A 20,611-nucleotide genomic window follows, 5' to 3' on the forward strand; every position below is an offset into this window, starting at 1 on the left:
GCTGGGGCTGGGGCTGGGCCATTTGTTGCCCCAACATAGGCACAGGACCTGGCATCCACGGGGTGGGTGAGGGGATTTGCCTTCAAGGAAGAGGGCATCAATTTGGGGAGGAACCTGCCTTGACGAGAGCCTGGATCGGGGCCTGGCTCTGGCCCTGCCATGACTCACTGTGCAGCCCCGGCTGGGTGCTGGCCGCCCTTGGGGAGCCCTTCCTCTCAGCAGGAGGGATAGCGCCAGCCTGCCTGCCTCTCCTCTTGGGCTGTTGGAACACTCAGGAGAGGGTGTGTGGGTGGAAGCCACAGGCCTCGAGGAAATTCCTCCTCCTGAGGCTTGCATGTGGGAACCTGCCCTGCCCGGGCTCAGGCAGGCCCGGAGGGGTGGCCTGATCTTGGCCAAGTGTGTGTCCCTAGACATGGCTGGAGTCTGTTCAGGGGTGTGGCATGGCCCAGTGATCCTTCAGAGCTTCGGTCTCCTCCCCTCAGAAAGGACTGTGTCTGTGGGTGGGCTTGACCGCGCCCTTCAGACCGCGCCTTTCTCCTCTCTTCCCTCTCTGGTAGCCCTCTGGTAGTAGGAAAAGAGGATTTAAAATTTTTTTCTAAATTATTTTACTTTGTGTATTTATTGTAATTTGACCAGAGAGGTGTGGGGGGGAGTGAGAATGCAAGCCGCCAGGTCCAGAACTTGAACCGCAGTCAGCCATGTGGGAGTCCAGTGTCTTTAAACACCATGTCACCTGCCAGCCCCAGGAAGAGAGGATTTTATGTGTTGCTGTTTGTTAAAGGATGTGAGATTTGAGATTTAGACACCTTTATATCTAGACTTGGAAAGTGGGGGGCTAAGAATTCACAGAGTGGTCTGGGGGAGGCAGAGGGTGAGCTCAGCTGGGAAGAGGCCTCACCTCCTGAGGTCCAAGGGGGAGAAACGAATGGGTTTACGGGGGGCAATCCTGCCAAGTGCACAGCTGGAGGAGGATGTCGGGAAGGTGGGGTGCCCGATCACCCTCAGGCTAAGGAGCAGGAGGTGAGATTGGCCACAGGCTGCGGCTCAGCTGAGGATGGAGCCGGGCTTGGCTGTCTGCCTGGCTGGGGAATGGCCTCGCTTTGACCTTGTGTTTGGGATAAAGGACATCCATATAGGCCCCTGATGGTAGTGGGATTCTGGCTGGCTGTTCCGCTCAGAACTCAGCCCCCTCGCCCCACAGCGCTCCCCCTCCTGAGGACTCCAGGATGTCTTGGGTGCTCAGATGTGCCCAGGAGCCTTGTATGCCCCGGCCCGTGGGCCCAGGGGAGCTGACTAGACAGGTAAGGATTGGCATGAAGAGTCGAGCCCACTCTTCTGAGAGCAGACAAGTTTCAGGGATGTCTTGGGCCAGGCAGTGCCTCTAGCAGTTGTGGGGTACACTCACTCCCTGTGCCCCTGGAAGGGGGCTGACCTCTGTCCCATGTGTTCAGTAGTGGGTGTGTGTGTGCGTGAAGCCTCAACTTCCTGAGGGGCAGTCTTACAGGTCCTTGGTGGGGGGAGGCAGCATAGGTTCCAACACCCAGAGAGGGTTCTTTTTTTTTGGAGAGGTTTTCGCTATAAGGGTGTGTGTGCTTGCCAAGCAGACAGAGAGAGACACAGAGACAGAAAGCGAGAAATCACCCCCCAGGGGGGATGGCCACACTGCAATCCCTTCTCCTCCATTCTCCTCTCGGGATCTTGGGCACGCACGCACACGCACCCGGCGTGAGTTCTAAGCCACTGGGTCTAGGACGCGAACTGCGGTCGACTACGCGGGAGTCCAGCGACATAGCCATTACGCTAACTGCTCGTTCCCGGAGAGGGTTCTTTTCCCTTCCTCCAAAAGGTGGCAGAATCTCCCAGAAAATCCACCTGGAGTAGAAACAGGTCTCTGGGCTCCCAAGAAGCACAGTGTCTATGTAATGCAGGCTGGAACTGGTGCAGCCTCCTCTTTTTCCCTTAGGGTACCCCCCAAGACCACGTGGACTAAGGACAAGGTTAGAGTGCCAGGCCCACCCTGACTCCACCACCGACCCTTCCCACAGAGCAAGAGGGCAGAACCTCCAGGACTGATGGGGGAACATCTGCAGTGTTGGGGCTGTGCTTGGCTTTCAGCCTGGGATGCCACTGTGCTGGGCTTCAGTCAGGTGGAAAGCAGCAGTGGGAAGAGGCTGGACTGAGTGCCTGCTCCTTGGCCATGGAGCTCAGAATGCCTCCCTGTGGTTGTGAGGAGACCAGCTAGCCCCTTGTCCCCTTACTCAGCCCCAGTCTTCCCCATCTGCCATTCCCAGCTGCAGCCAGAGGCTAGGTGGGATTCTGGCTCGGTCTCCCCTAAACTGTGTGGCTTTGGACCTCTCTCCACCTCTGCAAGATGCCCCCCCTCCCCCTGTTCTTGTCTACACCACGAGGGTACAGGATCCCAGCTCCAGTCTGTTAGGGTACCCCTGGCATCGTGGCTGAAGAGGGGAGTGGCTCACCATCCTGCCCCCTTGCCCATTCACTTCTGAGGATGTTTCCCGCACGAATCATGGGGCCAGAACTGAATCTCAAACCCAACGTGCTCCATCCCCACCCTCCCACTGATGGTCCAGAGACCACACACAGCAAGATGGCAGCTTTAATCGTCTTCACCAGGTCCTCGGGCCCCTCCATTGCAGGCCTGCCTGGCCACACACCCACCCTAGATCATGCCCAGAACACCTTTCCCGGGTGGCCCCTGCCCCCTGTGGCCACTGATGGGACCTGAGTCATATCAGTCTGTGAGTCTTCTGGGCCTCGGAACCGCCCTGTCCCAGAGGCCTGCTGGACACTTGGGCGGGGGGTTGAGCAGCTTGAACTTGAGCTTCTGGCTGTCTTCAGCAGATCCCAAGGGTCATGGCTTGGACCCTCTCCCAGCACCAGGGCTGGCTGTGGTGAGAGGCTGGGCAGGAAGGAGGTCGGGTCTCACGCTGTGGCTGGCCTGCCTCTGGGCAGAAGATCCTTGTGCTTTGAGACAATGTTAGGAGCAGGGCTGCTGGGGGGAAAGGCCCAGGTCAGGCCCTTGAGGCAGCTTAGAAATGGAGATTCCATCAGCTTGTGGCATGGACAGGACAGACACGGTGGGCCTAGGTGAGTCTCCACATCCTTCATTGCCACAGGGCATGGCATGGCTCAGTGACCCATCAGAGTTTCCAGATCTGGATGCAAGGCACCCTCAGGAGGAACTGGGCCCCTGGCCCTGCACTTCCCAGAAGAGCCCCAGGCCTGCAGGGGCTGGAGTGCTGGCCCAGCTGGGCCTCAGGGGGAAGAGGAGCCTCTAAGAGAGGCTGCGGCTGATAGACTGGAGCCCATGAGGAGACCGTGGAGGGGATCCCAGAGCACGCTGGGTCCAGACATGCTCCTGCCAGCTCTCCTGATCCCCTGACTTCTACATTAGGTACAGACTGGGACAGACAGGTCTTCAGCTAGTGTTCACTCCGGTCTGTGAGTCTTGGCGCGGTTGCCACCCCCTCGGGAGCCTGCGGAGGTGGTGGTGCTATTGGCATACGTGTCGTAACTGTTGTCTGAACACACGGAGAGCTCATCGGAGACCTCCACGCCATCGCTGATTTCTGGCGGGCCAAGGGAGACAGAACGTGAGCGGAGGGGAGGGGGCCCGGGGGATGGCCTGCAGATGGCTGTGGGGGTCGCCTGCCGCACCTGCTGCTTGGGCACTGGGAGGCTGATGAAACCACTGGGTTACAGCTGACGTCGGGCCTGGTGTTCAGGGCACTCCGAAGCCTGTTGAGCCCTCTGGCCTCAGTTGCTGTCCCTGGAACTCCACTCCCCCAAAGCAGAAAACCACCCGTGCTCACCAGAGCTGGGCACCACATGATTGCCCTCCTCAGGGCCTTTGCACATAGTGGGCCCTCTCCTGGGATGGTCTCCCTGTTCACACCTCCCTTCCTTAAAATCTGGCTCAAGCCTCCTGGAAGCCCTCTCTAAGCCATCCAGAGTGGGACGGGACCTCTTAAAGGCCCTTGAAGCCCTGCTTCCCTCTGCCCTGATCGCCGCCTATACAGCTGCTGCCTGGACCCTGGCAGACCTGAGCATCTCAAGGGTGGGATGGGGTCTGGAAATCTGCCTCCCCAGTGCCTGGCAGAGGCTGGGCACAGAGTAGAGGCCGAGAAGGGTCTGCTGAGCAGAGCTTGGCCCTGCAGAGTGGTCTCACAGTCTGGAGGCCAGGCCTGCAGTGCTCCCTCCTACCTCTGAGCACCTACTGGTCCCACCTGGAAGGCCCTTCCTTCCCTCCTCCCACCCAGCCCTCACCACAAACCCATTACTAGGCCCCTCCTACCTACTCTCCCACTTCAACTGTCAGTCATCCAGACCTTCGTCCCCACTGCCACCAGGAGCTGACCCTACCCTTCTGCTCAGCACCCCCGTCTCTGAGGGCTCTGGTGACATGTCTGTCTACCCAGCTGCCTCCTCCAGCACACTGGGAATGTCGTGGGGACTGGCGGAGACCAGGGGCGAGTCAATGTCTGTGTAAGACCCAGGCGAAGGGGGCAGGCCTTTGAAAGAGCTCCCAGTCCTTCCGGGATCCCTGCATGTGCCCCTGCCCACTGCCCACAGCACCGACTGTGCCACAGGACTAGGCTTGCTGACAGCAGGTGGAGGTGCGTGTATATGTGCCAGGCCCTTGCACACGTGCAGGTATGAACCCAGTGGGTTTATGTATGCCCGCCTGTGTGGGCTGCACGTAAGTGTGCGTGCTTACACATCCATATGCACATGCGGGTTACGGGGTGTGCAGGCCAGAGCCCAGCACCTGCCCGGCCTGCCTGTGGGCTGCATACCTGAGAAAATCAGCTTCTCTTTCATGATGCTGACGTCCCGGCTGGCCCGACACACCGCAGCACTCAGCATGATCTGCTCAGGGTTGTAGCTCCGAATGCCACCCAGGCGCCACCTGCAGACATGGCCCATGGGCATCAGGCCCCTCCCCGCTCCCTCGCTGGAGCAGGGATCCTACCTGCTTCCAGAGCCTCTCTGGACGTGGCCTGAGAGACCAGCAAGCCTCTTGTCCCACAGTACAGGTGGGAAACCGAGCCAGGAGAGGGACAGAGCTGGGGCTGGAATCAGTTTCCTGACTCTCAGCCAGGGTTCTCCCGCTTCCCCGCTACCTCCCGCACTGAGGCAGTGCCCTGACCAGGTTGGTTAGCTGTGCCTCAGGTGCCCCGGCTATGCCCCTGGCTCTTTCTGGATGGGACGAATGTGGGGAAGAAGGGCCTTAGTAGGCATGCCTTTAGGACCTGCCCTGGGCACACACCAGTCTCAGGGAGTCCCAACTGATGTCTCCTGCAGCTCCACCATCATGGCTGGACTGAGCAAAGCCAGAGGGGAGACCGCAGAGTGGGAGAGAAGGAAAGCAGGAGGCAAGGGTGGGCCATGTGGGGCTTGGCTCAGACCTGGTCTTGGAGGCTCATGAGGAAGGGTGTTAGAAGACTCTGGTGGGCTGTCTGCTTTAGACACCCAGTAGGGAGAGGTAGGCTCAGGCCTGCTGGCTGAGACCAGGGCATAGTGGGGTGAGCACAGGGTTTGCAGGGACCAGGCACAGAGTGGGAGACCCTTGGTCCCTATTCAGCTCAGGGGGCTGCTTTCTCTATTGTGGTTCCTCTGAACATGCCCCAAACCACGGCCTCTGATGTAGACTTTCCCAGCAATCTCGGCAGAGGATTTGCTGGGCCGCTGCCCCTTGCCCCAGCAAGGAGTACGTGGTCAGCTTGGACACTAGAGCCACCTCCCCGGGGTTCTGGACTCTGCAGGGGTGGGTGGGGAGAGTCATGACTCCATAAGACATCAGTGGTGAGATTCCAGGTGAGGTCAGTGCGGCAGGAGTAGACAGATGGGTGGACAAGCAGAGGGGGATGAACACGGCAGACAAGGGGAAGCAGGAGGCAGCGGGAGGGCACCTGGGCTCTGGCTGAGCTGGCGGCCCTGCGATCCTTACTCACTGCATGTCCCCAGCACCAGCCTCAACTCGATGCCCTGTCACAGGCGCCAAGTGTTCACTGAGTGAACATCAGAAGAGTGAGGTCCACAGGGAAACGATATTCTCTCTGCCTTGTCCCCCAGGGTCCCCTTCTCCCTCAGACCTCTCCTGACACCCTGGCTGTATCTGAGTGGGCCCAGCATGTCAGTGACAGCTCCCAGCGCCATCACAGGCAGCCTCCTCACCACGCCAGGGCTCCACGTGGGAAGGCCGGCTCTTTGCTGCGGTCCCAGCCCAGCCCCAGCCCAGCTCCAGCCCAGCCCCAGCCCAGCCCCAGCCAGCATGACAGAGGACGGAAGATGGGGTAAATGTGCCCTGGGGATCGGTCCCACAGCTAGGGAACACAGGGGGCAGCCTAAGGCACTTAACCAGGGGAGCTTGGACCCCTAAGTCTAGATCTCATTTTGGAAATTAACATTAAAATCTAGGAGGACGGATGGCCAGAGTCTCTGCAGCCAGGCACATCCAGGACAGGAAGCTCAGCCATTGTGGGTCCTCCCCAGAGAAATGGGGAGAGGCTGTATGTTTAGGGGTGGAGAGCAGAGGCAAGGTCAGAGACAGAAAGTAAGGAAGAGATAGAAAGAGACAAACCCAGACGGGAAGAAGCCAACACAGGAAGAGAGAGACAGAGAGGGGGCAGGGTGAAGGCCCCTGTGAGTGCTGGACTCGGGGCTGGGGTACCCAGACAGGGACCCCTCCCTGAGGGGGAGACACTGGTGCTGAGAGGCCAGGTCAGGAACCTGTCAAGGACATGCTGGCCCCCATCTGCAGAGATGAGGAGGGACACAGAGCAGAGGGACACACATGGCGAGATGGGCAGAGCAGAAGGGGGTGGCCGGGAGGAAGTAGGGGACTTCAGGCAAGGGGACATGTTGGCAAGGGTGACCCAGGAACAGAGCGTGGTGCACGGCAGGGTTTCCAACAGAGTTGGAGAGGGGAGAGTAAGAAGGGAGAAGAGGAAGAGGAGGAGGAACACACCAGAATTACCTGATCGAGTGATAGCTGTGAGATGCCAGAGTGCAGCAGAGGGAGGGGAGGGGAGAGAGGAGGGACATGCGCCGATCAGACCAGGATGGGGCAGAGAGAGAACGTCAGTCAAGAAGAGAACCCCTGCCCTTGGGTCCTGGCTGGGTTGGGGCCCCAGGCTGGCCTGAAACCCTCCCTGGGCCAACCACACCTCCCCACTACAAACACGGTCCCAGCTGTCATCCCGAGGAGTGGGGCAGGAGCGAATGCTGAGTGCTGGTGGGAGCCCAGGCCCTGGTGGTCGGGTGAGCAGGCCAGCCACAAGGCCAGAATTCACCCACAGCAGAGCACATGGAGCCTGGCTCCGGGCTCCTAGCAGGTGCTTGTCCCAAAAGCCCTTAGCCTCTGGTTGAGGAAAGACACATTGGGGGCCACTTAGACTCCTTCCTTCTCCCCAGCCAGCCCCACTTCTGGCCAAGGGCTCAGGGCTCAGGGTAGGCTTCCCTGGCTGGGGTGGGGATAGGCCTGCCATCGGGTCGGGAGGGCCTGGGATGGTCAGCGTCTACTCACTTCTGGAGCACAAAGATGCCCACGATGAGCGTGAAGGAGATCAGGTCGGCAGTGACCCACAGGAGACAGTACTCGTCCGGGGGCTGGGGACAGATAGCAGAGGCATCCTCCAATCATGGCCCATCCAGACCGAAGTTCCAGACCAAGGGTCTGTGTGCCAGAGGGCCTCATGTGACCACAGGGGGTGGGGAAGGGGAGGACCTGCAGCAGGCTTGGGGGCCAGAGATAGCTGCATCTTGCAGTGGGCCCTGGGCACTGTGGGCCTGGGTCTGGCACTGTGTACGCGAGCTTTGGTGCTCAGGGTAGACAGATGTGGTGTGTGTTGACCTGGAGGCTTATATACTTCAGGGGCCTCCTGGCAGGAGCCGCATAATGACAGACAGGTATGTGAATGTGAGGTGTGATGGGCCCAGCAGATGGCATGTGGCCTGGTGAAGAGGTGCATGGCATCCGTGTGGGGTAAGAGTACACATGTCAGTGCTTGAGGCCTGGAGGGCATGGGCATGGGGGCTTCATGGTCATCGCCTGGAGACACAAAGAGGGCCCGGGGTGGGCAACGCCTCCTCCAACTCAGGGGAACTGGGGAGGAGGGATGGGAGGTTTCTGTGAGTCAGCGCCCTGTGGCCTGGCATTCTCAGAATGCCCGGCTTGCTGCTGCCCTGGACACCAGCGACATGGTCCCCCAAGCAGAGCTTTTGGAGGGTTTTAAGGACAACAGGCAGGCGAAAACTGAAGGGAAGCCTTCACGGTTTTGGAGGGACTGTGATAAATTCCTGCACCCGAAGCCCCCTGTCCGAAGCCTTTCCGCCTCTCCCAGGCCTCTCTTCAGGCTTCATCCTGCCCAGCTTGAATTCCCTCAGTCCTGCTTCCTTTCCCCAGCCGTCTACCCCCTCTCCTGGGAACCAGCCATAACTGAGACCAGGTTCACTGACATCGGTACCCTCTTTGCCATCAGGACTCTTCACCTGCTTTCTACACCCTCAGGGTGGGGGTGGCAGAGGGAGCCTCCAGCCCACACAGGAGGGAGCGTGATGGCTCCCCACACCCTTGGGGACAGAGCAGAGCTGGGAGCTGGCCTGTCTGCAGGTGCTCAGTCCACCAGTGGACACCCGGTTTTATTGCTGTCTTCTGAGCAGACTGTAGTGGCCCCTATTCTTGTCCTGTCATCACTGTCTTTTTCCAGTGACATCCCTTCCTTTTAAATATAATAACATATAATAAACAACCACCAAGCCAACCCAGTGCTATTTACTTCTCTAGGGTCGGTAAGTGGTGTTTTTCTCCCCGTGTGTCAGGCTGGGGTCCTCTAGGTACCTCAGTGCAGCCCCAGAGGCCATGACAATCCCTCTCTTGCCTCAACCCACACCTCCCTCTGTGTGTCCCCCATCCCACCCCCGACACCTCCCCAGAGCTTGCTGAGTGGCTGGGAGGCCGCGGACAGCTCTGCACACCCCCATGCCCATGGCCCCCCGGTAGCCTCCTGACTCACCATGATCCAGAGTGGGGAAGGCACCTGGGACAGGACATGCACGTTGTCGGAAGTGACGGAGGGAACCCCCGCACACCACAGCAGGGAGAAGAGCCAGGGGGCGTTGACGGTGTAGAGGTTGACGCTCAGGTTCCAGGAGGCGTATTCCCTGTGGGCAGGGACGGGTCAGTCAGCTGCATGGACCCTGTGACTGGGCCCCGTGTGAGCGCCTGGTGAAGTCTGAACCTCTCCTGCCGTCTCACCACAGCCCCCAGGGAGGAAGGTCCGCTCCCGGACATGAACTCTTACCCCCTCATCTCTGAATCCCATGGGCCTGAGTCCCTATGCCCAGCCCTCCTCTGGGTGAGCTGGGGTCGGGCAGGGGGGCACCTGAGCTCCAGGCGGGACACCTGAGTGTAGCGCAGGTTCAGCCGCTGGATGTGGCCTTTCCGCAGGCTGGCGACTGCCTCTTTGGTGCCGGACGTCTGCTGGAAGCCGGGAGCCACCTTCCGCACCAGGGGCCGCTGCCTGTTCGGCAGCCACAGGACCTGCAGTGTGTGTGTGGGGGGTGATCAGATTTCTCTCCCGCAAAATGGGGTGAGGGCTCCTTTCCACTTGGAGCCCTTGCAAGGGCTGAGAGCGACGAGGCTTGGCACAGGGAAAAGCGAGATTAACGGGGACAACCTGGCCTCAGCTACGTAGGAAGCTTCCCTTCTGGACCATCGTCACAAGATGGGCAACTCTGTACCCACTACTCCAGGCGTGCTGTCATCAGTTGGGGTCAGATTTCTCTAGTCTCAAAATAGCACACCAGGTGACACGGGCCAGACTTCACTGCTTCTGCCCTTTGTCATTTTAAAAGACTTTCAGGTGGGACCAGCAGATGGCCTAATGGTTAAGTTACTGGACTCCCACCTGGCTCACTGCGGGTTGAGTCCTGGACTCAGTGGCTTAAAACTTATGCTGGGTGCATGTGCATGTGTGCCTAAGTTCCCGGGAGGAGAAGGGATGGCAGCGTGGCCATGTCTCTGAGGGGTGATTTCTCGCTTTCTGTCTCTCTGTCTCTCCAGCGAGCGCACACACCCTATACCAAAAAATAAAAATAGACTTCCAAGCTGTTCTGTCATCTGCAGATGACCCTGTCACTGTGGTGAGGGGTGTGTGCCCCCGTTTTACAAATGTGAGAAGGATGTCTGGAGCGGAGATGCAGGGGTGGAGCTGCAGGGCCTCACCTGGTGCTGGGGGAAGCCGGAACGCAGCACGGCTTCCACAGTGACGTTGAGGAAGCTGCCGTGGTAGGGGTGCTCTCGGGGTGGGTCGTGGAGGTTGAGCAGCAGTGTGGCATTACCCTTGGCCAGCTCCAGGAGCTCTGCAAGGCTGCAGACGGACTGGTTCTGGGCTTCCCTGTGGTCGGCCGGCGACAGGGAGCCAGCCGTCCAGAAGGGGTCAGTCTACAGAGACAGTGACATACTGGCTGTGCTACCAGCCCTCTGGGGCCCTCAGGAGTCTTCCGGGGTCAGCAGTCTGCTGGTATGTGTATCAGGCAGTTGCTGGCTGTGTCTATGGGGGCACTCAGGTCCTCCCCACCCCTGCCAGCCCTTGCCGTTTGATCCCCGCACCTTGATTATTGAGAACGATGTACTTGGAATGGCTCCCAGACCCCAGCACGTTCTGCTTGCAGAGCATTTCAGACCAGAAGACCAACCTCCCCAGTTCTACCGTCACCAGTTTTAACAATGAACGGTGGTCATCACCATCAACCTTTCCTGAGGGGGGCCCCCCAGAACCAGCCGTGACAGCGTGACATCTGGGCTGCAGTGGGAGCTCAGCTGTAGGCCAAGAAGCTCTGGGAATGGGGAGGTCACCTGAGCTCCTGCCCACCCCTGCCTCTCTGCTCCTGGGGGTCCCCACCCATGTCTTCCACACCCAAGAATGGACCAGTGACGTTGAGGAAGCTGCCGTGGTAGGGGTGCTCTCGGGGTGGGTCGTGGAGGTGCAGGTGCAGGCAGACCTTCAGGAACCACTGGCCAGCGTTGAGCCTCTGTAGGACGGTCCAGTTGAGCATGGAGGCCGGCCTGCGTGCCAGTTCCGGGAACTCCTCCTCCACGTTGGTGGTCCGTCGCAGGGTGGCGTCATGCATGAGGAAGGGCACACCGTCCAGGCTGTGGGAAGTGGGGCCGCTGCGTCACTACCCACCTAGGTCTCTCACATCACTACCTGCTGAGGTCCCTCCATGCCCACCAGTGATACTGCACTGTCCTCCCGCCACCACGGGGTCCCGCTGGCTCTGCTCATCTCTGCTACTGGCTCCTTGTCTGCACAGGGAGCACAGTGAGCAGGTGGGTGACCCCTGAGTCAACCCCCTGTCTCTGGACAGGGGTGGGGACTGCTGCAGAGGGAAGGCTGGGAGAAGGTTGGGCCTGTTTTCTTAGCAACCTGGGAAGGGAGGTACTACCTCGTTTGATAATGGGAAACTGGGGCTAGCAGAGGGAGGTACCTAACTCGAGGCCCACAGACAGCAAGTGGTAGAACCTGGCTTGATTCCAAGTCCATGTGATACCACGAGAACAGCACACATGTGACAAATTCTACCTCCGCTTCCTCCGTCAGCCCATGTACTCCACCAGTTCATATGGCGTCTTAGTGTGGAACAGTAAAGGGTACCTGCGGCCCCATTCCTCAAGGCGTTTTTACCATCCGAGAGGAAGTTGTGATAAATACACAACTCTTACGCCTTCACTGGGAACAGTGTCCCCACCAATACGCTGTTCTTGTTCAGTGTACAACCTGTGCCACTGTACATGGCAGCCCCGCCCCACTCCCTTTCTTAGCGATAACCCCTATTAAGAGAGTGGTGTGGATTCTTCCTGCCATTCATGCTAATATGTGCCTACGTATCTACACATAGGAAACTATGTATCACTCTGTGTGATCTTTTATTCTTTTTCTTTTGGAGAGGTTTTTGCTATAGGGTGTGTACGCTCGCCAGACATACACAGAGAGACAGAGAGACAGAAAGCGAGAAATCACCCCCCAGGGGGGATGGCCACGCCGCAATCCCTTCTCCTCCATTCTCCTCTCGGGATCTTGGGCATGCACGCACACGTGCCCAGCGTGAGTTTAAGCCACCGGGCCCAGGACTCGAACCGTGGTCGACTACATGGGAGTCCAGTGACATAGCCATTACGCTAACTGCTGGTCCCACTCTGTGTGATCTTTTACAATCACTGGCATCAAGGTGATCGTATTACCCTGCAACCTGCTTTTTTCACTCATCAGTGTCCGAGCTCTATCACACAGAACCATATAGATCTAGTTGTTTGGTTCAAGTGGATCCCTGGCAAGTCTCCAAGCCTCACCCTTACCGCTGCACGAACCAAGGACATCTGTTCTTTCTCTGTTATGTATCCTGGAGTTTGGCACAAGGCTTATTTGTGCCAACAGGGAGCCTGCCCTGCCACAGATAAACTAACTCCCGACCCTCTCACCTCTGAGACTCTGGGACAGGAGGTTCCCCCAGCAGAGACCTGCATGTAGGTGCTGGGGGTGGGGGAGGGCGGCATCCCCCAACCTACCTGATGGTGACGTCAGCCTGGAGCCCGTACAGCTTCTGCTCCAGGGCCTTCCGGAAGGACATCAGCGTGTGCTCTGGAGCCAGCTGAGGAGGGGGGTGGACAGGGGAGAGCCGAGATTCAGCCAATGTACCCCTCCCAAGCGAGAGGAGAGTCTTCCATGTTGGAAGGCTCGGGTAGACCTGTTTCTAACTCTGCTGCCTCTGCAGAGTAGCCATGAGACCCTGGGCACCCACTCAGCTTCTCTGACACTCAGCTTCCTCACCTGTTAAATCATGCCTACTTCATGGGTCTTTTTTTGTTTGTTGCAAGAGACTTTTGCTATAGGGTGCATGTGTTCCCCAGAGAGACAGAGACAGAGACAGACAGAAAGTGAGAAATCATCCCTCGAAGGGGATGGCCATTCTGCAGTCCCTACTCCTCAACTCTCCTCTCAGGATTTTCGGTATGCACGCACATGCACCTGGTGTGAGTTTCAAGCTGCCTGGTCTGGGACTTGAACTATGGTCAACCATGTGGGAATCCAGTGCTTTAACCACTATGCCACCTGCTGGCCCACTTCATGGGACTCTTTTGAGGGAAGCAGGAGGCCAGAATGATTAGGGCTAACATCTATAAGTGCCAGAGATACAAGTTAGCTAGCACTTAAGAAACAGCAGCTCTGACCACTATATTATCATTGCCCGTATTGCAGGCACTGGGCTAGGCATGGGGGTGGGAGGGCTTTTTTTCTTTCAGTCCGCTGTGGCTCTGTGGAAGCCTTGGGTTGGGTTGAATGGGAGGTTTCTCTCCTGGCTCTGCCCTGAGCTGAGTCCAGGTGAGGATCCTGGGTGGAGGGATAGATTGGCTCTAGTTTCAGTAGAGTAACCAGTTTCCTCACCTAGGCACACATGACAATGCCATCTCCCTCGCCGGGCTGTTCCACGGACAAGACGCCCTAGCACGCTGCTGACAGGGCGTAATAGACAGCAGCTGTTGGCACTAAAGTGTATTAATCGGAAGATCCTGGTTCTTGCCTTACCTCTGCCATTAACTAGGTTTACCATCTTGGGCTCATTTATTCTTCCTACTGCCTCAGTTTCCCCATTTTCCCCTTGGGGATGTGTACTCATTGTTCTCTGAGGGTCCTTAAAGGTGAGAGAAGTGGGGGTTCTCAGTCCACCACCTCTCAGTCACCTTCTGCCTGGTCTGAGAACACCGTCATACTCTTTGCTGCCACTAGGGGTCAGCATCAAACAAGGATTAGGCTTAGACCAGCCTCCAGGGTACAGCAGAGGACAGAGGGAGGGATGGGGCCAGAAGGATTCAGGGTTGATCCAGTTCCCATCCAGGATGCGCTGGTCTCCACTTTTGTCCCTCATACCACACTATCCTCAACTGCCATACACTCTCTGCTAGGACTTCGGGGCTGATGGAAAAGGACAAGTCCGCTTCTCAGGCCAACTCAGGGGTTTGGTTTCTTTGGCTATGAAACGGGCTGGTGCACAGTGGGGTCTCTGTAATGTGAATTCTTCCCTTCCCCTTGCCTCAGGGCAAAGCCGCCTTGGGTCCATCTCCCAGTCTGCCTTCCAACCCATAGGGCTGTGTGAGCCGGCAGGGGAGGAGGGGACCTGGAATCTTCTACCTGCCCTCTACGCATCCTGCAGCCAGGCCCCTCACGGTGGCCTCTCAGGGGGCGCCCGTGCTTCCTCCTGCATGGCTGGGGCTGTAGCAGGTAGATTGAAGAAGGTTAGAAGGAGCTATGAGGACCTGGGGGCACCGAAAGGTTTTTTTTTTTGGAGGGGGTGGTCGATTTTCTGGAAGCTCTATACACAGGTAATCCCCATCCCCTGGGTGAAGTGCTGGCTGTCTGGAAGAAGAGGCAGGGAAACTGTCCTCCTTGGCCAGCCTCAGGGCTTCAGGAAGGACCCAAGAAGCATGTGGGGATTCTGGGCTAGATCTTCGTTCCCATCTCAGAACTCCGTCCGGCCGAGGCAAGTCCAAGTAGGGTTCCGTAGTGAGGGCATGGTTGGGCTGGAAGGTTGTTACACTCAGGGGAGCAGGACACTGTGGTTAAGAGCCCTACATCTGGACAGTCTGACCACACACACACACACACACACACACACACACACACAGCCTCAGCCTCAGAAACAACACATTTGGGGTACACAGACACAGCCCCCAAGACAGAGATGTGTACCTGGGCCAATCACAGATAGATCCACAGGCCCAGGGTCAGCACCTCAACCCCGATATTGTCTGAGGACCCACACGCGGATACACACAGGGGTAGACACTGATCCCCATGCATTCACAGGGACACACAGAGCAGACCCTTGACAGCCCTCAAAACCCCCCAAGAGCACACTACCAGACAGACGTGTGATGGGAGCTGTTCTACAGGACAAATCACGGGGCTTCCTCAGCCAGTGAATAGCATCAGGGAGAAGTGGGGGGCTTGTGACGGCTGACAGAGACCTAGCAGACAGGTCGGCCAGATGTACTTTGCGGGCCTTGTTTGAATCCTGATTTTGAACAACTGAACTAACAATAGAAAAAGTTGTTTTTGAGGCAACAAAGGAAAATCGAACATGAATCAGAAAGCATTAGGGAATTGCTGTTACTTGGCTGCCGTAAGAACAGCACTGCGGTTCTGGTTAGATACACTCTGGAGTGTGTAAAACGATATGATATCTGGGATTTGCTTTCCTACAGCAGGGGGAAAGGGGGTAGGGAGATGAAGCAAGAAGAGCAAAATGTTGATAAGGGCTGAAGGCGGGGTTAGGCCCGTTAGACTGATCTTTGTGACAAGATTCCTTGTAACAGTGGTCCCCTACCTTTTTGGCACCAGGGACTGGTTTCATGGAAGACAATTTTTCTGTGGATGGAGGGGGGTGGTGATCATTTACAAGAGCACACGACCTAGACCTCTCCTACGCACAGTTTATAAGAGGGTTCGTGCTCCTATGAGAACCCAGTGCTGCTTATCTGACAGGTGGCCAGGCTCAGTCAGTAACGCGAGTAATGGGGAGTGGCTGTAAATACAGATGAAGCTCTGACCTCGCCCACCACTCACTTCCTGCCGTATGGCCCGGTTCCTAACAGGCCATGGGCCGTGGCCCAGGGGTTGGGAACCCCTATCTTATACTATTGTCACCACTTGCATGTATGCTTGACATTTTTCTGCTGAAGAAAACAACCCTGGCTCACTTCCCTGCCACCATCCTGCATTGGCACACCATGTGTGTCCTCTGGCGTCCAGAGCAGGTGATATGGGAAATCTCAAGCTCTGACAAGAGAGCCCCCCACCCTCACCCATGACACGTGGACCCCTTGGGAGGGTCTTGGAAGGCCACGCTTCCTCCAATAGCCACTGGCATGGTATCACTAATTCTGAGGCTTGGAGGAGACTTGTGACTCTCGAGGCTCACAGGCAGCATGTGGTAAAATTGGACCCAAGTCTAAATCCTAGCCACTGCTTCCAGAGAGCCCAGGGTCAGGGCCAGGGTCAGGGCCAGGGCCAACCTTGAGGAAGGGTTTTGTGGAGGGCACCAGTGTCCAGCCCAGGGCATGGGCCTCTGGAAAGTAATACCTACTATGCCCAGTAGGAGGATTTCAGGGTGATTTGCAGCAGCAGCAGATGCAGCACATCCTTCAAAAGGTTATTATGGGGGCCAGTAAATAGCATAGTGGTTATGTTGCTGGACTTACACATGGCTGACCTTGGTTCAAGTCACATGTGCGTGTGTGCCCAAAATCCTGGGAGGGGGAAGGAGGAAAAGGGATTGTGGCATGGCCATCTTCCCTGGAGGGTGATTTCTCACTTTCCCTCTCACTATCTCTGTCTCTCTCCGTTTCTGGTGAGTGTACATGCCCTAAGGCAAAAACCTCTTTTAAAAAGTTATTGAAGGCCCCCTTTTGAACTCTGAAATCCGATGACAAAGCTGAACTCCTACCATAGACCAAACCCCAGGAGGGTCCCAAAGTCCCTGGGTTGAGGGCAAACTACCTCTATGAGAAGTGCAGGTTTGAGACTTCCATGGGCAAGGAGCCCCTGGTCCCAAGTGGGGAGTGCTCAAGGTAGCAGGTTTCTGCATGTCAGTGCATGTCTGGGGCCTTCACATTCACCGAGACCTGCTTCTCATGAGGCCATGCAGGCATTCTTGCTGTTCTCACATGAGGACACGGTCACGCACTTGCACCTGTGTGTGCAACATTGTGCGAGATGAGGCACAGAGGCGGCACAGGCTGCTCAGCTCACAGCTGACGTGGCCTGTGAGATTTCCAGCCACCCCCTACCTCAGCTCTCCTGCATGGCCGACGGCCCCTGGGTGGCAGAACGGTGGAGGCTGACACCTCCCAACTCCATAGTTGCCCCCCACCCCCACAGCACGCATAGCCTGGGGGTTCTCCTGCTGCCTGGTCACAGCCCTCGGCCCAGTCTCTCTCTCCTGAACCCCCCCTAACCTGAAACCTGGCCATGTCTGGCCCCAGCCTAAAGCCTTCCTGCCTCTCCGTGAGGTGCTCAGGATAACGTTTCAATCTTTTTAGCCAGATGCCTTCTGAGCTCTGCAAACTCTGGTCCCATCCAAGCTTTGCTTTTCTTTTGTTTTTCCCCTTAGGTTTTTGCCATAGGAGACAGACGCACTCTGTGCTTGCCAGAGAGAGACAGAGATAGAGAGAGGAAAAGTGAGAAAGCAAGTCATCAGGTCTGGGACTCAAACCGCAGTCGACTACATGGGAGTCCAGTGCCTTAACCATCACACCACCTGCTGGCCTCATCAAGCAATTTTTTTAATTGCCAGAGGGCACGTGTGCTCACCAGAGATAGAGATAGAGAGACAGAAAGAGAGAGAGAGAGCGAGGAGAAAACACCTTCATGGAGTATGGTCACACCACAATCCCTTCTCTCCATTTCTTCCTCCTTTCGGGATCTGGGGATGCATGCACATGTGCCCAGTGTGTTTGACAAGGAGCCAGGGCTGGAATTCAAACTATGGTAGGCCATACATGATCCAGCTCCCTCTCCTTTTTAAAACGGTTTAATTATTTCTTCCATTCAAGGGTGAGACAACACCCCAACAAGGCCCCCGTGTGGCTCTCAACCTTCAGCCTTACCCAGTGGGAATCACAGGCATGCATGGGCCCCGCATGCTCAGGAAGGTCCCAGGACCCCTCCCACACGGGTTCAATTGCACCACCGCTGTGTCACCACCTGGCTGCCCATCGTACTATCCTGGATCTTTTCACCAGTTTTCCCCATGTGCTTCCCCAGAAAGAGCTAAAAGGTCGCTATTCTCACAGCACATGTATTATCTTGTTGCCCAGCAAGGCCCTCTGTGGAAGGGCAGGGTACCCGCCCCCATCAGCTGAGGACCCACAGGTGGCACTCACCATGGGGGCTCCGCGGTGGCCGATGAGGGCGGGCTTGGGGCCCAGGTCCTTTTTCTCCATGATGCAGGGAGAGCAGATGGCGAGAGGGGCCAGGTAGAGGGCAGCCACCACGGCGAGGAAGGCACAGAGGATGGTCGCCTGGGAGGCTGCGGACATGGCCGGAGTACCACCTGGTGAGCTGTTGGCTTCTGCCGGGCCCAACCTGGAGCCCTGGGCGGGTTGGGAGTGGGGCTCTGAACCCTTCTTCCTCACCTGTCAGAAGCCAGCTGATCTGGGGGCGGCCCTGTTCTTGCTGGGAAGGTGGACCCTGCTCTAATCCTCATGGGCCTCTCTGAGCCAGAATTGGGAGCCCCACCTTATCCACGGGCCAGCAGGGATAGTTGGCTGTGGCACTTGCAGGGGTTGGGGGGCAGGCTGCACTCAGGTGTACTCACAGGAGCGCTCGGCACGGGCAAACTGTCCCGCGACGATCCAGGAGAGTGCTGTGACCGCGGCCAGGGCCCCCACGTGCAGGAACGGTGCTGTGCCCTGTGTGTGGGAAGAAGTGCCAGAGGTCGGTGACTTCCAGCTGTGCTCAGACCATCTGTCACCAGTGTCCTCGAGCCTCCTCCCTCTATCTATGGAGCAGGCAAGCCTGTCTCCATTTGTCAACTATGACTCCCATGGGAGTCTCAGACCCTGGCTGCAGCATCCTCCCTGCCTCTGACCTGCTGTGGGACCCCGGACCTCCCTGCCTGTTCTGAGCTGTGTTCTGGAGCATCCTCCTACAAGCCCCGGGAAAGCAGCCGCGGCCCCATCGCCGCCCATGCTCACCTGCAGGGAGATCAGCAGCACCTCCCACTCATCTTCCCACAGCTGGGCCACGGCCGCCATGGCTACCACTGTGAACACCAGGATGACCACCAGCCCAATCTGGAGGGGGAGAGGTGTCAGAGGATCAGAGCAGGCGGGAGGACCCAGCATGTGTGAGAGGGAGGATGGAGGGAGAGACTGAGAGACATGAGGGAGAGCTGGAGAGAGTGAGAGGCTAACAGAGTAGGGAAGGGGGGGCGAAGGGGAGAGACAGGCATGGTGGAAAGCGAGGTGGAGATGGGCGGACAGAGGACAGGGAGAGACAGAGGTGGTGGTTGGCAACTCTGAGGGACACAGGTCTCTGGGGACAGATGGGACATGACCTTTCCAGGGGTCTCCCCTGAGCTGTGAAACAGACATCATGAGTGCCTACCTGGGAGGGGCTCGAGGAAGATAGATGAGAGAATGCAAGTGAAGTGCTTAGCAGAGTGGCCAGCACCAGAAGTAGCGCTGGCTAAACTTTAGTGGCATCATTCCTAAAAGCGGGGATGGCATCACGTGAACGGGGTTATGGTTAGAGTAAGTGAAATCCTGTGTGGGAAGAGCCTGACACATGTACGAGGTCTTCAACAAGTTCATGGGGGACAGTCCATGGCCTGGTGGTTAAGGGAGCGGGATCCCATATGGTCAACTGCATGGTTCCAGTCCCAGCCTGGCAGCTTGAGAGAGACACTGAGTATGTGTGTGCCCACCCCCATCCCAACAGGGTAGAGAAATGGAGAAGAGACTGGTGTGAACACACCCCGTTGGAGAGGGCTTTGTTCCACTCCCTCTCTTGTTTCTGGCAAGTGCATGTGCCCTCTGGCTATTCAAAATAAAGTTTGTGGTGGGGCCAGCAGGTGGCATGGTGCCTTGGTGGTTCAGGCGCTGCATTCCCACATGACCGGCCACATTTCAAGTCCCAGACCTGGTGACTTGAAAATCATACCATGTGTGTGGACACGTGTGCCCAAAATGCTGAGAAGAGACTGGAGGAGAAGGGATTGTGGCATGGCTATTTCCCCTAGAGAGTGATTTCTCACTCCCCCCCTACCCCTCTCTCTCTCTGATGAGTACATGCACCCTATGACAAAGACCTAAACATAAATAAAGTTCATGGGAAGTATGTATTATAAAAAAAATACTATCTATAGATTTCAAAAATTTACACCAGAATAAACTGTTTTAATTTCATTTTTCTATGTACTCTACCTCTTTTTTAAAAAAAAATTAAAAGAATTATTTTATTTAATGTTATTTATTTATTTTATTTTGACAAGAGAGGGACAGAATGAGAGAGAGAAGGTGAGACGGTAAGCCACCAGATCCGGAACTCAGACTGTGGTTGGCCATGTGGGAGTCCAGAGCCCTTAACCACCACGCCACCTGTCGGCCCCTCATGTGCATCTTCAAGGGTCCCCTTGCATAGTAAGTGCCCAGTAAAGGCTGATGAGCTCCTGGCATGCGGGAGGCTCCCAGTGAATGTGCCCTCATTAAGCTGCAGCTGGGACAGAGGCAGGACACCAGGGGGAGCTGTGGAGCCTGGGCCAGTGGTTTGGAGAGAGTCTGGATTCCTTGAGTGTGGACGAGGTGAGTTTAGGTGCTGACTGAACCTGATCTGGAGAAGAGTGCACCAGCCCCAGCTCAGCCAGTACCCTGCGGTGCAGTCATGTGGTACCTGGTGCTCCTCTTTGGGGCAGGGTGGGTCATTGATAGGCTCCTCCTCCATGCAGGCCCTGTAGGGAGCAGCTGCTACCATGGCAAGAGAATTCAGTAAGCTCCAGGTTATGTGTGTGTGTGTGTGGGGGGGGGGGA

At 57.1% G+C, this 20,611-nt stretch overlaps 1 protein-coding gene across 2 annotated transcripts in view; it reads right to left on the reverse strand.

Annotated features, from left to right (window-relative positions):
- Positions 1-2,595: 2,595 nt before the first annotated feature.
- Positions 2,596-20,611, reverse strand: part of GDPD5 (glycerophosphodiester phosphodiesterase domain containing 5) — a 94,755-nt gene continuing 76,739 nt past the window's right edge. Inside the window, exons 1-11 of one of the 2 annotated variants that reach the window (XM_027774214.1) lie at positions 18,779-18,897; positions 18,400-18,493; positions 17,966-18,111; positions 12,593-12,675; positions 11,029-11,179; positions 10,250-10,468; positions 9,408-9,565; positions 9,039-9,186; positions 7,550-7,632; positions 4,818-4,930; positions 2,596-3,590 (exon numbers count right to left, since the gene is read on the reverse strand). In XM_027774214.1, coding sequence (XP_027630015.1) covers positions 3,451-3,590; positions 4,818-4,930; positions 7,550-7,632; positions 9,039-9,186; positions 9,408-9,565; positions 10,250-10,468; positions 11,029-11,179; positions 12,593-12,675; positions 17,966-18,111; positions 18,400-18,493; positions 18,779-18,838 — 1,395 coding nt within the window. In that variant the 5' untranslated portion in view covers positions 18,839-18,897 and the 3' untranslated portion in view covers positions 2,596-3,450. Of the gene's footprint in view, positions 3,591-4,817; positions 4,931-7,000; positions 7,016-7,549; positions 7,633-9,038; positions 9,187-9,407; positions 9,566-10,249; positions 10,469-11,028; positions 11,180-12,592; positions 12,676-17,965; positions 18,112-18,399; positions 18,494-18,778; positions 18,898-20,611 lie in introns of those variants that run through there. The other variant, XM_027774217.1, reaches the window with a different exon arrangement.

Source organism: Tupaia chinensis, unplaced genomic scaffold, assembly GCF_000334495.1.
Source record: "Tupaia chinensis unplaced genomic scaffold, TupChi_1.0 Scaffold000047_1, whole genome shotgun sequence".
Classification (NCBI taxonomy): domain Eukaryota; kingdom Metazoa; phylum Chordata; class Mammalia; order Scandentia; family Tupaiidae; genus Tupaia; species Tupaia belangeri.